The 17,932-nt window shown below is 42.1% G+C and overlaps 1 protein-coding gene across 3 annotated transcripts in view; it reads left to right on the forward strand.

The window, feature by feature from the left end:
- The first annotated feature begins 219 nt into the window (after nt 1-219).
- LOC116940228 (netrin receptor UNC5C) overlaps nt 220-17,932 on the forward strand; it is a 159,813-nt gene continuing 142,100 nt past the window's right edge. For 2 of the 3 annotated variants that reach the window (XM_032949714.2, XM_032949713.2), the window contains exon 1: nt 220-1,076. In XM_032949714.2, the coding sequence (XP_032805605.2) occupies nt 944-1,076 (133 nt within the window). In that variant the 5' untranslated portion in view covers nt 220-943. The remainder of the gene's footprint in view (nt 1,077-17,932) is intronic. The other variant, XM_032949711.2, reaches the window with a different exon arrangement.

The raw sequence follows: 17,932 nt of genomic DNA on the forward strand, positions 1-17,932 counted from the left end.
AACTATCACTATCATTAAATGGTTAGGGAAATAAATGCATTGACAAAGAATGCCCTCCCTCTCATCACGCCCTCTTGCTCAGTTTTTTTTACCCCCCCCCTCCTCCTCCTCCGATATATACAGTGTTGTAAATTAATGCTCACAGCTGCACAGCAATGATAGCAATCCGGCTCCGCAGGAGTGTAGCTCTCCTGGTTTTGTGCTTTTCCACTGGAGCAGTGCATGGAGCCGAGCGCGCAAGCGAACGCACACACGCACGCGCGCACGCACGCACGCGCGCGCGCGCCACCCTCTCTCGCTCTCTGGCATTATCGTTTATACTTCGCTTTCGCTGCGCTCCTCACTCTCGGCACGCGTGCCGGGCGGCGTGCGTGCCGGGCGTCGGGTCCGCTTCTTTCTTGACCCCTTGTGTTGACAGTGGCCGGAAAGAAAAAAAAGTCGCACGGACGAGAGAGGCAGACACGGAGGGCATGCAAGGCAGCTGGTGCTCGCTTAGTGCCAACTGATGGTGGCAACAGCAGCAAAAGCAGCATCAGATGGCGTGGGCTTTAAACAAAATAAATAGACATTTGTTTTAACGGGCGTGGCTTCTCTTTATATCCTCAAAACCTGAAAGTATCATTATCATTCGAGTCAAATATCATTCAACGACCACCAAACCACCACCACCATCATCATCGTCAATACGTTAATTGACCACAGTCATCATTGCTGTCTGCATCAATAAAATCGTTGTAACAAATGTTAGATGCATCCGACCGTACGTTCAGCGTTGAGGCTGCCAGTTGCGGTCGCACACTGCTGCGAGGTTGGTGTCCAACCAAGCCGCACGGAGCCTAAGCTACGCAGGGAACAGAGACGCAGATAAATAAGACGGGGGACATTGAGGAGGAGAGAGCTCAGAGGGAAGAGGAATGTGGTTGCTCTGAGCGCCGCTGTAGTGATGGCTCACCTTCGGACTCGGTGCTGTGACGGTGTTGCGGGCAGGTGTCTACATTGCTCCGTGCGGCGGCGGCTGCTGCTGCTGGTACTGGTGGTGTGCTCACTGTGTGCCAGCCACATCGTCCAAGCTGCAGGTAAACACGCGCACTGGTTCGCACAGATGAATGTGCAAATGAATGAATGCGTCCGTTGCGGTCATTTCGTGATGTTCGAAAAGTTTCGGTGTCACGTTCGTGCAAGTGTGAGTGAGGTTACTGCATGTACGCGCGTGTGTGTGTGTTCACGTGCAAGTGTGAGTGAGGTTACTCTATGAACATGTGTGTGTGTGTGTATGTGTTCACGTGCAAGTGTGAGTGAGGTTACTGCATGTACGCGCGTGTGTGTGTTCACGTGCAAGTGTGAGTGAGGTTACTCCATGAACATGTGTGTGTGTTCACATGCAAGTGTGAGTGAGGTTACTCTATGGACATGTGTGTGTATGTGTTCACGTGCACGTGTGGCTTCTCATTGGGATTTGTACATGATTTAAAAAAAGTTGTAGTTCTGGTGAATGCTAAGTGTTGGTGCGCACGCGTTGTGAGTTGAGAGTGAAAGATGAAATTACATATTTTGCACAATTCTAATTCTAAAAAAGTTTGAGTGTAGGTTGATGGTGTCATTACGTGTATGCGAGTGCTAATGAATGAATACGCGTGCATGATCACTAATTAGCCTTGCTGGGATAAATAAAGGGCATCTGTTATTTCATCTCACTGTCATTTAATTACACGTGTTGAACGACATTTTCAAAGTTAATGTTCATGTCAAAGGTATAACAAGCACGTGTGGAGTACTTGGTGCGGTGTGATAAAAAATCAGCACTGGCGAGACAAAGGCGGTCGTGCAGAGTGTTGGCCACCAACCTCCTCGTGTGCCGTGCTTCTTGCTGACCGCACTTGCCCCAACAGTCTGTTGAAGGCTATACGGGGGACCTTTGTCTTCTCGTGCAACTGTCAGTGCAAGCAGTGTTAGTACCCATTAGAAGCCAGCGCTACACATGTGTGAGTAGTCTGGTTAGCACACTATGTATCCCTAAAAGTCTCCAAGGCTCAATGTATGCACACACATGCGTGGTGTGTGTGTGTTGTGATGCCATTGTATTTCACGCTTGCATTACAATTCTAAAAGTTGCTGTGTAGGTTAAAGCTACAGTAATACCATAGTCACAGTTTAGAATTAGTATTGTTTCATACCTTGCCACTGCCTATATTTCCACACTCACCATTCTACCTTGAATTTAGACAACAGATTCCGTTATTTCGAACCTCAGGAGGAAAAAGAATTACAAATCTCAGGAGTTTGATGTGCATTATTTTGTCTGGTGAAATCACTGACATTATTTTAGTAAGGATTATGTGGCAGCAGAACATCGCCTTTAGTTCCTCTGTGCCAGTTTAAAGTCTTCCTTTAGGCTGGTCTTCACTTGTGCTTTTTTTCCCCTTCTCTGCTTTGTTTTTTCGAGTGCTTGTGATCGATTGCCCCAGACCTCAGAAGGGAAATCCCACATCTCTTGTTGTTTCAACCCTGTATCGTGTGTTTTGACGCAATTAACATCTCGAAAGTAATACAAGTGTGTGTTGAATAATGCCGTCCAAAACAGTGGCATATCTCATGGTCACGGTTAGGTGCTGCACAGTTTCATAAAAATGAGCATTGGCCAAAACAAATGTTTCATAATGCACGTTTTCATTTGTACATTATACGTTGTACATAGTTTGACAATAAATATATGTGCATATCTATGTGGAATGCTATATAACATTTAGGTGTGCAATGTACTCTGATATGCATGACGTTATATAATTTAAAAGTAAGATAAGAGGAGTCACCCTACCCGTGGTTTGAATGTCTAGTCCGTGTCAATAAACTCGAATCGTCTTTCCCCTGCAACTGGTGAAATGAGTGCCAGCTCATGATCATTGCATGGTTGGAAGTCCGTGTGTCTTTCCTTTTTCATACAAAACCTGCCGTTGCTCAATGTAATTTCCACCACTGGCTTCTTTCTGACAACAGAGATGATCACCAGCCAACACTCAAAATATCATAGGGATACTTTAATTCAAACAAATACAAAACAAAATATGAATTTACTAATTCGGTTTATACATTTACAGTGTGTGAATGTGTTGAGCACTTGCATCTACTGCCAATACAATTGACTTTAAACTCTGGTAACAACGTGCTAAAATGCAGACTTCTGAGAGGCATTTATGAATTCGATTCAGACAAAGCGTAAATACCAAACAACCATCATCTGACTTTTTCCAGCCGAGCAACAAAGCCAGGTCAGGTTAAAAAAATGCCCTTTAATGACTGCAAGAATAACTTCATCTGATGCATGTGTCAGTTTAACAATAAATAACAGACTGCGTATGGGGACTGTTGTATTCTTCTTCTCCTTGCTAATTAGAGCTGTAAATCTGCGCGAACAACTGTGCCCTGCCATACTTGAAGCTTTGCCCCTGAGCTGTTTGAATGCCTGGAAGTGCTTTTCAGCATTGCTTGGCTGTCAATTTAATCCCTTAATTAAAATGATAATGAAGTTGTTTGCGGAATGTTGAATCCGGGCTGTATATTATAGATATAGTTGAACTATGTGTTATCCAAAAATACTGTAAATATTGTACGTGCAGCTGTATGACTGCAACGAATAATCATTCATACAAAGACTGTTCATACTACATTATAGCATCCGAGTAATAATTACACAAATTATTTGGGGATACTGCATTGGCAGTGGTGCAAAAATAACAAAAAAACTTAACACATGTTTCACATGTAATGATCACCAAGCCCCATGTTGTAAAGTGCAGTCTACTACTCATCTATTTCATCTCTCTGGCCTCTGTATGTGTACTATAAAGAAGGGCAATTGTCTGAAACTTTGCCTATTATTTACTTTTCATTTCAAGGCAGTGTTATTCATAAACGTGTTGATTTTTTTTTATTGGTAATAAACTATAAACTGGTTTCTTATTTTACCAGGCAAGGTCCACTGAGCTATATAGCTCTTTTGCAGAAGCGACCTGGCTACAAATGGTAGCTTACCGAAGTGGCTTATCATGTAAAAATTTAAAGCAGCCAAATTCTCTAAACGCATGCTTCTAAGTGTGGAGATAAAAACCGGAGGACCGGAGAAAACTCCACGCGGCCATGGGGAGAACATGCAAACTCCAAATATCCAAGCATCAGGGTTGGGATCGATCCCACGACCTCACGTATACCAGGCGAAGTGGTTAACATCTCGCCAACATTGTCGGTTACAGGAAAAAAATAGGCAAATCTTGAGAAGAGGTTCTGCTTATCGTGACATTATAACCAGTATTAAGTAAAAGTGCTGCCCTGCTCAATTAAGCAGTGAATAGTGCTCATCTCCGTCGGTGCTCCTATCCATGCTTCGCGGGCTGGGACCAGTCGGTCTGTGTGATAGACATTGCATGGTCCAACCTCATGAGGTGCTGCTCACGTCACTGACCACAGAGGGACAATAATGGTCCCGAGTCAACACCGACCAGAATTTAAACTCATTACGGTGCCACCATGACACATTCATCATCTGTCAGTCATTGCCGTGTAGCAGTTTGGCCGAAGGGGAATTTCGTATCACGATTCTTATCCGGGCAATCGTACCATGAAGGAGTTGTAACCACACAAACATATATACAGCTATTTACACTTAACTCAAAGTTGCTGTTTTCTTGTAGAAAATGTGTCTCATATAGTCTATGACCGACGCCAACAAAGGTTATCTTAGAGTCATTAAAATGCCCTCTTTACAATATATGGTGCAATTTGATTCCTCGCAATAGCGTTTCATACAAGCAAGAACTGTTCACCAAACCTTTGTATGCCGCCTGATTTGCAGGTAAACTTGCCACAATATAGGCGTGCTTGTGTGTACATACACGCACACAATAGGTATGAACATGTAACAATGCCGCAATTAGCCATTAACACGTATAATTGCTGCCTATTACACACGTTTTGTAGCACCCATTATTAATTTCATGCCGCCAGTTTAGTGCTTTTGTATATCATTATACATCATATATCAGTTTACTCAGGAGATCATTCTGGCGACTGATGCACGTTCATGCTGCACGCAATGTGGGTTCTGTGAGAATTAAACCTGAACATAAAATAATGATTACCGCTGTATAACCGCTTAAGGCAGGGAGCATAGGTGTAGTGGCTGAAGGGCATTGGAGAAAGGGGGCATTGACCCCCAGTTTATATGCCTGGGGGAAGCAGAGGAGGGAAAAAGTCATTATAAAGCTCTCACTAGTATATATTGCACATTCTCACTGCTGTTGAGAGAGCGTGTAATTGCACGTAGATGTGTGGCATTAAACCCACTTGGAAGCATGATCACCATGTACGGCATTTCAATGCTCGCATGTTCGTGTAATCATTTCAGAGCTCGGTGCGTGGTAGTGTGTGGTTGGTTAAGCATTAGTGTGTAGATTTTGTTTACCCATGGAAGTACCAATGAGTCTCAGAACCTTGCTTAAGGTGGGTCATGCCAGGATGTGTTAGCAAATTATTTTGATATTTTTTTTTACTGAACAAAAATTAAACTTTTGGGAGAAAACCCTTAAATATAATTTGGTGGAAAGACTAAAAATCTATACAGGCATTCAAACATCTATCCAGGGACCTGTTTGCTGCATCACCTCCTGTAGGCACCCATTGGCCCTATTATATGTTAATATATGTGCCTTGTATGGGCTTATGCCTGTGTTCCATCTTGTGTGTACAGCAAGTGCTTTCAATGAAGGATTTTATTTCCGTGCCAAAAACACAAAGCAGTGAGTGGAGAGCCCCAGTAAGCTAAGCCACCTGTTCTCCCTTGAAATGAAAATACAGCATTGTGCATTCACTTAGGGACGTACAAAGACAAATAAAATGTTCTGCATCAACACACATATAAAAGCCATCTGTCAATACTATACCCAGGCAAACCTTTGTCAATCTGGGTGCTTCGAAGCTGTGGGTAGACTACTCAACTCACAATCAGAAGTATGTGAGTTGAATTTCATTCTTCTATGATCACTAACTCATTTTGCCTTCCCTCTGGGTAATAAACGAAGTACCACTTTGTGGGAAATAAACGGTCCCTGCCATGAAAATGCAAAATTTTCACAGCTAGCTCAAGGTCAACGATTAAGATGACCCATCGCTTGTTTGAGCATGAAACAAATCTACCGTTGGCTTCAACCAGCGCTGGGTATAAAAAAAAAACAATCTGCTGGCTCACTTTCGGCTTTCGTCAAACTGGGCATGACGTTGCCTCACAGAACACATACCAATTATATACAGCAAAATAAATAAAGAAATGGTAATTTTATCCTTGGCTTAAATTAAACAAATACAACCACGACTGGGGCACCTTTCAGCTTTTGATGGTGCCACGTGACTTTCACTTCACCTTAGCAAAGGCGAGATGTCTGTTGGGGCAGACATTTACTTGGACAGATGCCTTCCAGCACTGTTATTTTGCTGATTTATTGAGATTATCTTGCAATGCAAACTATTGCGTGACGACACTTGCAAGTATGAGTACAGTGTTCATTCTGAGAGCGTACTTTAAGCTTTAAGGTAAATGGCGATGTGAGCTTGCCTTTTATCTCACGTACAAATATAAGTTGAAATCTTAACACAATGGTCCGAGTGGTTGACTTTTGACGGTAAAATGACCTCGAGAATATATATTTATCATTGAGACATTTGCATGAAACGGATGCTTTAGTTTATGTACATTTCATTATATGTGTGATGAGCACAACCAGAGGCATTATTTTAATCAACTGGAATGGAATAAGTGCTTTGTTTAATGTAAGCTCACCTGTAAGTCAACATTGGTTTATTTAGTTATTTATGAATGCATTTATGGGAAACCTTTGTACGATTTTCCATAAGCAAATATGCAATTCGCAATGATAATTTTCAGTTAATATTGCCTATAAGTGCATGATTTACTGAATACCTTCCAAACACCAAGGGTCAGGTGCGTTTGTAAGTGGGATTGAGGGGTCACATCAGAGAATATATATAAATTAAGTGAATTTCTTATTTTGAAGCATTTTAATATATGTCGAATGAACATTTGAAATGCACATTGAAATGCATAACGGGTTAAGTATAAGTAACCGGTGGGGAAAAGGTGGACTTTGCGTTTATATCTGTAAAGTATACATACTTTGCGTGCGATAGCTACAGTGTGCAGCAGATTAGCGGCGGCCGTGCGTTGGTGTTATTGTCGATGTGTTGTAGCCAAGGCTGTGTGTGTGGCTCTGCGAGGTTTTCCCTGTGGGAGAGACCCTGTGGCTGTTAATGCCCCACCACTTCTCCATGCACCGACTGGACACTGTCTCTCCCAGCAGACAAATGTCCCCTTGCACATTTGCGAGCCGCAAACAAACATTTGCGCATACAGTGCGCCGTGTTTGTTTATACACCACTGAGCACAAACAGAGCGATATCCAGTGGGGTAATAACTGACAAATTGTCTAATTGCATCACATTCTTTGCGAGTAATAATCCAGAGAAGAGGGCTGAGGTAACAACATTGCTTGCCATTTCTGTCATTTCTGTTCGTAGCAGAGGGAGATCCAAATATAGATACCCCACTGATTTGTAATGTCACTCTTTATTAGGAACAGGTGATTGAATATTGTGCAAGCGATGGCTCTGTATTTTACAGAGGAGAGTATCATGTATATATATGCATACAACAAGCGAAACACAAAAAAAGCAGTTCTAAGGGAAACGAGTTTTCAATCTAGATGTAAAAGTGCATTGCTCGGGAGTGGCTTCCTAATATCGGAAGGAAGAATGTTCTGGAGGACTTTAGATGCAGTGACCATCTTTGTTTGATGGCAAGCGGAAAAAAAATCATTGAACGTGTATTGAGATCGGGAGGAGACATGAAGGCTTCGAAATAAAAAAAATGTTTCTATCTATAATTTCTCCGCTATTTTTAACAGTCTATCGAAAATTCTAAATTCCGTATTTACAATAGAATCTGACAATTTGGTCCGAGGAAAATCGTAACATCGAGATAATATTGCTTGTTATATATAGATATATATTTTTAAAATAATAATACACTTATGTAATGTCTATTAAACTACTCTGCATGAGTCAATAATTTTGGCTGATGAATCCACGTATATTGAAGTTGGCCTGTAAGTTGAAAAAAAGTTTTCATCTAGATATACAATACAGTGTTTACACAGGAAATGGAATGTCTTTTCAGATGGCAGGCGCAACAACAGATAAGGAACAGCTTCAAAATTAGGTGTTATCTCATCAAATGACCACGGCGGTAGTGCTATTCATCATTTACAAGCCTGAGCCAATGTTGAAAATTCTATATTTCCAGGGAAAATAACTGGGTGGGTCTAATGCTGAATATTGAGTAGAATAAGAAAAAAAATATTTTTTCTGCAGTTGTATGTAAGTGAAAATCATAAATAATGTCGATTATCAGCTGTACAAGAGAGAAACCTGGTTTGCAAAATAATTGGCTCGAAGCCTCAACGAAGTCATAGACTTTACTAAAAAGAGACGAGGGTTTTTGATGCCACGCTGCATGGCCACAGCAATTCCGCATAGCAAAAACGCACTGCTGAGCTGTCAGGGCAGCACGCAACAGCACACACACACACATTTTGCAAGCTTACAGAACAGGATAACATGGTGCCCACTCTGATCCTTAGTGGCTCCGTTGCAGGTGGGGATGACACAAGGTGGGTAATGACTCGCGGGACCAGCTCACACCGCACGGCCCGACACGCAGATTGGCACAGCAACAGCACAATTCCTTTTAGGCTTTTCCCCAAGACATTTCATCCACTGCTTGGCTGAGCAGCGATTCTTCATCCACATTCAAAACACAGTCACTTAGCATAACTTAGGATTGCAGACTCAAAATCCTCCAGTTCCAGCATTGCTTAGAATGCAATGCTGAGTACGCTGTTGTAGATGGTAGAGAGTGTCGATAGCTTAAGACTACTGTATCTATGATATTGAGAGAGGCGGATCTAGCAACTTTCTGGGGGGGGGCGGGGGTACCCAAATTGATGTTTAGTGCCGTAAGGAATACATTTAAAAGAAAATCTCTGGTAATATGATTTTATTAACATGATTAATTATTCCCTTCATAGAAAAGTATCGGTTTTATCAATAAATATATTGATCACCAAGAATAATAAAATATCAATACATTTACAATTTTGGGGTCTGAAAGTGGGGGGGGGGGGGGAGGAGGTGCCCCCAATGGCCCCCGTTGAATCCGCCACTGGATGCGGACCATACAATTCATATCTAGGCATAACGTAAATTATTTTCCGAATTACGCTTGCATGTAAAGCCCTCAGAACGGCAGACCATTTTCTTTAGCATTGGGTTTCAAAGCTTGGATGCAGAAAATTGGATATCCTGGATTCATGTCATGAATGTGGATCGATAAGAGTTAGATTTTAGCTGCGACTATACGAAGATTTAAATCTCACTGAGTGGCAAGAATTCTTAACTCACAATTAGAAATCTGAAGGTCATGAGTTTGACTGCCGCTTGACGGTTGACTCAGCCTATAATCCCCCAGGAGCCAATTAAATAAGTACTACATTGCAGGAAATCAACCATAATTGTTCTACGGAGAGAGTTGCACCCACTGCAGAAAAGTGGAGCTTGTACCACTCTTCAGGACAACCAATGGACGTGATCACTTCACAACATTTGTTTGAGATTTTATTTTGATTTTATTTGTTCTGACATGTACGACACTTCATCTAGCCATGAGTCACTCACCAAGTGGCATACAGCACTGAACCTGTACTCCTGGGGGGTAGTGGCAAGTAAATGGATAAATTAAGCCATTGTTTCAACCACCTGCTGGTAATGGAACGCAAGAGGAAACTCTGGATTGTAACCGAGGCATCCAGCATAGGATTGTCACCTGAGGCATGACGTAGAATATCGCACAACACCAGAATAGGGGAGAAAATGCATGTACATGTGTCGTGTTTAGTGGTGTATTATTACACAAGTGATACTAATCGTGACTTTTAATGTCATGGGAAGATTCTAAGATTTCCCAGGACAGCTTCCACAAAAAAAAAACAAAATGATCCTGGGAAAACCAGGACATGTAGCAAAATACTACATCCGAGCCTCTTTGCTACAGCAGAACACGCACACAGTGGTAATGTATACAGTTACAAACCTATGCATTAACATGAATGGGTTTAGCTTCAAGCAAAAAAAATATTTTTAATATATATTTGAATCTTTCAATGAATGTACACAAGTGATGGCATATTCATTGAAGTTTAATTTTAAAATGATACATTTCATTCAGCCTCTCCTAATTCTACCTGTGTAACATATTTGTGTGCATTCGATCATACTGTATATACGTGCACATGTATCCAGCCGGGGTGCTAGAGGTCGTCTTACGTGGTTGATTGTGAAATTCACAATCAGACGGTTGCAAATTTAAATCTTGGCAAGGGGTCTCTTCGGAGACAACACGCTTAGTGCCACTTTGCTGGAAGGCAACGGTGATTGCCTTGTAGAAGGACTGGGTACCATCATAGGTGCAAATGTTAAACCCTCACCAAATGAGGAGAGGTTTGATTTGCTATTGCTCTCATCCTCCATGTACGTGAAAAACTGCTGCTGGTTTGTAAATACTGCATCGACGTTTTTGGACTTTAAGACGTAGGCTTTCGCGACCAATATCCATGATAGAGGTTTTTTAGGGTTAGATCGCGTAACTATATATATATAACTATGTCGTCAAACCCGCCATCACCTGACACAGCCAATTAGTAAAGTTTGTCACGTAAACAGAACATGCCAATTTGTTATGAGTACAGCACTCCAGTGTGTTGGAGAGCAAAGCCACAACATTTACAATCTGAGTATGATGTTTCGCCAGTAATTACAACTAGCTTCATCAGGCGACAGCCACATTAGTGGGGATCTAACCCAAAAAAACCTGTATTATGGATTTTTGGACTTGCCTGTAAGATTTCAAGAGGGGGCTGACCCTTCTGCCATTGCTACAGAGGGCTGCTGCTTTTTGCTTCCAGGAATTTAATTTCCTTCACAACGATACCAAATCTGCACAACCCTACACTGCACTACATTGCAATATACCATTTGATCTTGATAGACGTTGCACAATAGGCCAACCCCAATCTCACACCTATTAGAGCTGCCTCTAATACACCTGGACGATAAGGTTAAAACCTTAGCGTGCAGGTGTAGAAAATCAATATGGCTACATGATCTTCCACTGATTTGTCTTTGTCAGGCTGACTTTCCACAGTGTGCTATGCTTACAACTGGTACAGAATTCATATTTTTATATCAGGCAGAATGGAAGATAAAGTCAATTGTAGACATGGATTTCCACAAAAAAACTGTCCTCTGCTGTAGCACTCTTTGTTCATCTGCTGTCAAAGCAATGCAAGGCAACGAACGGAAAAGCTCGAGATGTTTTGCTTACTGATTGTAGCCAGGTTAGAATCCATCGACACTGATTGTAATATCCTGCAATAGAAACCTGGAATCCCTGTATTTTTTTAGGAACAGATAATTTATTGGTGCATTGGCTGATTCATCTAATGCAATAAATTCCATTATTTGTAGCCCATGGACACTTCAATTATCCACATCTCTTAATTTATTGATGTTAACCGAAGCATGCAAAATATTGCCGGTATATGTTTCTGCAGTCTAGTTCACGTATTGGATATTACCCACTTTGCAAGTGAATGTAAAGGAAATGAGGGAAGCGATTACACAATTGTTCTTGCCAGAAATGGACTCATAAAATGCCATTGTGAATAATTATCAAGGGTAAAGTTTCAAAGTTGATGTGTTCATCCAGTTGAGAATTCAAGAGACTGGGACAGCTTCATTGGTAACAGTGACCCGAATCACCAAAATGGCAAAGGCAAAACAAACAGCAATGAAGCAAACATCAAAACGGAAACAATCGAGTCACGTTGGACATCGAAAACGCTGCACACACGTAAAATAAGTGCCGAATAAATAAGCTTCCTGCAGTGCACGTTGGTTCAGGCATATAATCCAGTGCCGGATTAAGCTAGTGCGGGGCCTGTACGCATATGTTATAAAGGGGCCCTAAATAAAAAAAAAGCAAATATCAAAACACACATTTTTTACTTGCATAGTAAAGTAATGGTATTTTTTCATTTGCTATACAGCCAGATAATATGACAAATCGCTAACCTTAAACACTCAGTCGTTCATAAAAGTTGATGGCAGTATAGTACTATAGTAATAGAGCAAGTGCAGAATTACTGAACTGGAATTGATAGCTTGAAAGCATTTAGCGTGTGGCCCTTGAAAGTGTGGGGCCCGTAGCATATGCTACTTTTGCTAATAGGATAATCTGACACTGATATTATCCCAAGACTAATCGCACTACAATGACAAATTAATTAAGTTACATGAATATCAAACAAATGTAAGGTGAAGTCACGTAGAAGGGAAAGAAAAAAATAATAAAAATATAAAACAATAAAATTCTCACGACGTTTCCACTGCAACACAAGCAATCGTCATCAGGTGTGAAAACCACAGTAAGAAATTTTGAAAAAGTGACGGTTATTTTTAACGTTAGCACCACGGAGAGCGATTTGACAGTTTGTTCAGATGGACGAGTCCATCTATATTCGGAAAAGAGGAGGGGGGAGACGAAAAATAATGGATGCGGTCTGAAAGCCACCTTAAGCGTGATCAATCAATTAAGACCCGAAATGGTTTATCAAATCCTTCCAATGATTGCTAAGCCAGAATCCATCTTCTCGGTTGAAATTGTCTCTGTGTTTGTATATGTGGATAGCCTCATGAACGAATCTCTCATGGTAGCCAGATGGCTTGCAAAGAACCTCTGTCTTGGAGAAGTCAATGTCATGTGAGCCTACTGAATTATAACAGTGATCTGCCAAGGCCGAGGTGTTGGTCCTATCGTGTTTTAGGTCTGCTTTGTGTTCACGAATGCGGCCTGAGACATGTCGTTTGGTTTCTCCAATGTAACTACTACCACAGAGGCAACTTAGTTTGTAGACGCCAGGGTACTGTATGTCCGGAATCACATATTTTACAGACGGAACCAGATCACGGATTTTATGTAATGTGTTGAATCGGACCTGGATCTTGTGTTTATTCAATATTTTGGAGATATTTTTTGTAATCCCCGCAATGTAGGGTAAAGTGATGGTTTTGAAAGGATCCTCAAGAGGGTCCTTCTTCATGATTGGAGTGATAGCTTTGCGGATTGTGTAGTCAGAGTAACCATTAGCTTTACGAGCTTGGTGTACGTGCTTGATTTCACTGGTTATGTGTTCCTGGTCGGATATGCATTGGGCTCTATGGTGCAGAGTCTTGATGAGGGAATTCTTCTGGGATGGATGGTGGGAATCCGGTTTCAGGTAAGCATCCGTATGGGTAGCTTTCCTGTAGACAGAGTGGCTCATTGAACCATCACGTCTCTTTTTTATTAGGACATCCAAAAAAAGGTAGCTTGCCATCTTTTTCGACTTCCATGGTAAATCTGATGGCTGGGTGTATGAAATTGATGTGGTCGAGGAATTGGTCTAGAGCAGGCCGGTCATGTGGCCAGATGACAAAAGTGTCATCCACGTACCTCTTCCATAAGGTTGGGCGCAGAGTGGCTGTCTGGATGGTGTCAGTCTCAAATTTCTCCATGAAAATGTTGGCTACAACCGGAGATAGGGGGGAGCCCATTGGGGTGCCCTCAGTTTGTTTGTAGAAAGTTCCATTCCAAGTGAAGTATGTATTGGTTAAGCAGTATCTCACCAGGGGGGTACATCAGTATGCAGTCCTTGATGAACCAAGTCTTCAATGATTGCGATGGTGTCAGGTACAGGAACTTTGGTGAATAAGGAAACTACATCAAAACTGACAAGAAGGTCGTCTGGGGACAGGGAAATACCCTTGATTGTCGATACCAGGTGAGTAGAATTTTGTACCGCAGAAGTGGTTTTTCCAGTGAAAGGCCGCAGGATTTCAGACAGAAAACGAGCCAGTTTGTAGGTGGGGGAGTTGATAGTAGAGACTATGGGACGAAGGGGTGTATCTACTTTATATATTTTTGGTAAGCCGTATAATCTTGGTGGCCTGGCAGCAGGAGGTTTCAACGAAAACTGTTTGTAAACTGCTGCCAGGCCACCAAGATTATAGGGCTTACCAAAAATACATAAAGTAGATACACCCCTTCATCCCATAGTCTCTACTATCAACTCCCCCACCTACAAACTGGCTCGTTTTCTGTCTGAAATCCTGCGGCCTTTCACTGGAAAAAACCACTTCTGCGGTACAAAATTCTACTCACCTGGTATCGACAATCAAGAGTATTTCCCTGTCCCCAGACGACCTGCTTGTCAGTTTTGATATAGTTTTGATATATCATTGAAGACTTGGTTCATCAAGGACTGCATACTGATGTACCCCCCCTGGTGAGACACTGCTTAACCAATACATACTTCACTTAGAATGTAACTTTCTACAAACAAACTGAGGGCACCCCAATGGGCTCCCCCTATCTCCGGTTGTAGCCAACATTTTCATGGAGAAATTTGAGACTGACACCATCCAGACTGCCACTCTGCGCCCAACCTTATGGAAGAGGTACGTGGATGACACTTTTGTCATCTGGCCACATGGCCGGCCTGCTCTAGACCAATTCCTCGACCACATCAATTCCATACACCCAGCCATCAGATTTACCATGGAAGTCGAAAAAGATGGCAAGCTACCTTTTTTTGGATGTCCTAATACAAAAGAGATGTGATGGTTCAATGAGCCACTCTGTCTACAGGAAAGCTACCCATACGGATGCTTACCTGAAACCGGATTCCCACCACCATCCATCCCAGAAGAATTCCCTCATCAAGACTCTGCACCATAGAGCCAAATGCATATCCGACCAGGAACACATAGCCAGTGAACTCAAGCACGTACACCAAGCTCGTAAGGCTAATGGTTACTCCGACTGCACAATCCGCAAAGCTATCACTCCAATCATGAAGAAGGACCCTCTTGAGGATCCTTTCAAAACCATCACTTTACCCTACATTGCGGGGATCACAAAAAATATCTCCAAAATATTGAATAAACACAAAATCCAGGTCCGATTCAACACATCACATAAAATCCGTGATCTGGTTCCATCAGTAAAAGATGTGATTCCGGACATACAGTACCCTGGCGTCTACAAACTAAGTTGCCTCTGTGGTAGTAGTTACATTGGAGAAACCAAACGACACGTCTCGGACCGCATTCGTGAACACAAAGCAGACCTAAAACACGGTAGGACCAACACCTCGGCCATGGCAGATCACTGTTATAATTCAGTAGGCTCACGTGACATTGACTTCTCCAAGACAGAGGTTATTTGCAAGCCATCTGGCTACCATGAGAGATTCGTTCATGAGGCTATCCACATATACAAACACAGAGACAGTTTCAACCGAGAAGATGGATTCTGGCTTGGCAATCATTGGAAGGATTTGATAAACCATTTCGGGTCTTAATTGATTGATCACCCTTAAGGTGGCCTTCAGACCGCATCCATTATTTTTCGTCTCCCCCCTCCTCTTTTCCGAACATAGATGGACTTGTCCATCTGAACATACTGTCAAATCGCTCTCCGTGGTGCTAACGTTAAAAATAACCGCCACTTTTTTCAAATTTTCTTGCTGTGGTTTTCACACCTGATGAAGATTGCTTGTGTTGCAGTGGAAACGTCGTGAGAATTTTATTGTTTTAGATTTTTATTATTTTATTGTTTCCCTTCTACGTGGCTTTACCGAAAGAACCAAGAATATGAATCCCTGCAGTCACGAAAGCTTTAAATCAAAATTTAAATGTAAGGTGATCACTGTACTAACATGTAAACAGACACGGATATACGATGCAAAAGGCATTTGCATGTGAAATTATCGTAAAGAATCGACAGCTCAGCATCGAATTGTGATTTGACTAGCGAGTAACCGAGGACGTTTTTGAAGGAATGGATTTCAGGCGTCTGTGGCATTAACAGAGAATGAGTGAGAACCATGTGAATGTGTTTTTCTTGATATTGAGGGGAGACTGCTTTAGAGAGATTTTGTTCCTGAATAAACACTTTGGGTGGGTAAGAGACAGAGTTGTATGTGTGCGTGCATTAAAGATGAACTTTCTCCAATGCATCTCCCGCGAAGAAGCGTGGTGTTTGCTGAAAATCCCATAGTTCATTTAATTTCCATATACTGTATTGGCCCTCTGAAATTTTTGTCCTTTATACAGGTGCATTAAAGCAAGATTAAATGGAAAGTAAATCATTGTAGAATATACAGAGAAAGAACAGGTCTGTGAGCATAGCGTGTGAGTTTCTGTGACAACATTTAGGCTGCTACATTCAGCAGGTGATGATTTTTATTACAATTCAGGTTCTGATCCTGTAGTGTAAAAGAAAATCCTCCGAAACTATATTAGCAATTATGTGATTTGCACATTTATATATAATGTGTAAGTAAAGTAATATATTATTTAAATTACGTTGCACTTTATTTATTCAAATTGCATTACTTAACAGAATTTGGCCATTGAATTACAATTTAGCATTACTGGTCAAATTGGAAAATTCTAAGCAAAGCGGCATACATTTTTTATGTGCATAGCATTGGTATAGCCGCTGCTATTTACTCTATTAATACAGCGTGTACGTATGCCCCTGTGTGTGCTCGTGTGCGTGTATTTGCACACGAGCGGTAGTGGAGAGGTTAGCGAGCTGCACTACCAACCTGACTACCCGGGTTCGATTCCCACTCACGACCAACACCGTTCGTGACGATTATCTGAATCTGTCCTGGGTCTCCCCTAGGTCGACTCAAATGAGTACCTGGTGTGATGTGCATTAAATATTGCCACTAGTGAGACAAAAGTGGTTGGGCGTGGTGCTGGCCACCTACCCCCTCGTGTGCCATGCCGGCCTTCATAGGTGCTGCTCGCTAACAGTACTTGTCCCAACAGTCTGTTAAGGCTATAGAGGGAATATTTGTATTTTTTTATGTGCTAAATGTGCGGAAGGGTAATATAATGGTTAGCATACTGTCTTAGTATGTGGTGTCTGTACCTGGCCTCGGCCTCACCTGGGTTGACTCAACTTTAAATTAAATGACAAATGTAAAACCTGCCCTTGGGTATACATAAGTGGATGGGTGTGGTGTTAGCTCCACCACCCCAGTTGTTAGTCATGCTGGCATGAACGTAGATGATTGCTAACATCACTTTCCACTATCATCCAGAGTACGGTGAAGCTCCTGTCTGTATTTCTACTGGTGACTCATGTTTACCATTTGCTTGAATCTGTCCACGGAAACTCCTGTTGCCCGTAGGATAGATTGCTACTGGTATCTATGGCCATTTCTCACCCAGGAAGTCACCTAGAAGTAATGCCAAATTTCTCCTATTATCCGTGTTTATTTGCAGGACCGAAATAAATAACAACTGTAGGTAGATATTATTCATCATCAGCCATGGTCAAGTCACTGTTAGATGAAGACCTCTCCACACTGTCACCCATCTATGAAGGTGGCTGCGATGTAACAATCCACATAGCACCTGAACACGAGCTGATTTCATCGCTTAACCAACTCGGTGGACGCGTCCCATTCCTTGGCTGCCACTCCATCATTATTTTTGACCCCTCCCATGCTGTCAAACAAATGTGGATGGAAATCCCTTCAACATTCCGCGAAGCAGTGGCAACTCATTGTGTTCGGGCATGGCGCAGTGGGGTAGAAGTTTTCACACTGGGCTATGAGCTTGGTGACCCAAGTCGGTTCGTGGCCACAGCTAACATCAGTGGCGAGTACAACGTGAACTGGTCCTGCTCCCCCACCCC

The sequence above is a fragment of the Petromyzon marinus genome, chromosome 8 (genome assembly GCF_048934315.1).
Source record: "Petromyzon marinus isolate PM22_M1 ecotype Great Lakes invasive population chromosome 8, UKy_Petmar_22M1.pri1.0, whole genome shotgun sequence".
Lineage (NCBI taxonomy): Eukaryota > Metazoa > Chordata > Hyperoartia > Petromyzontiformes > Petromyzontidae > Petromyzon > Petromyzon marinus.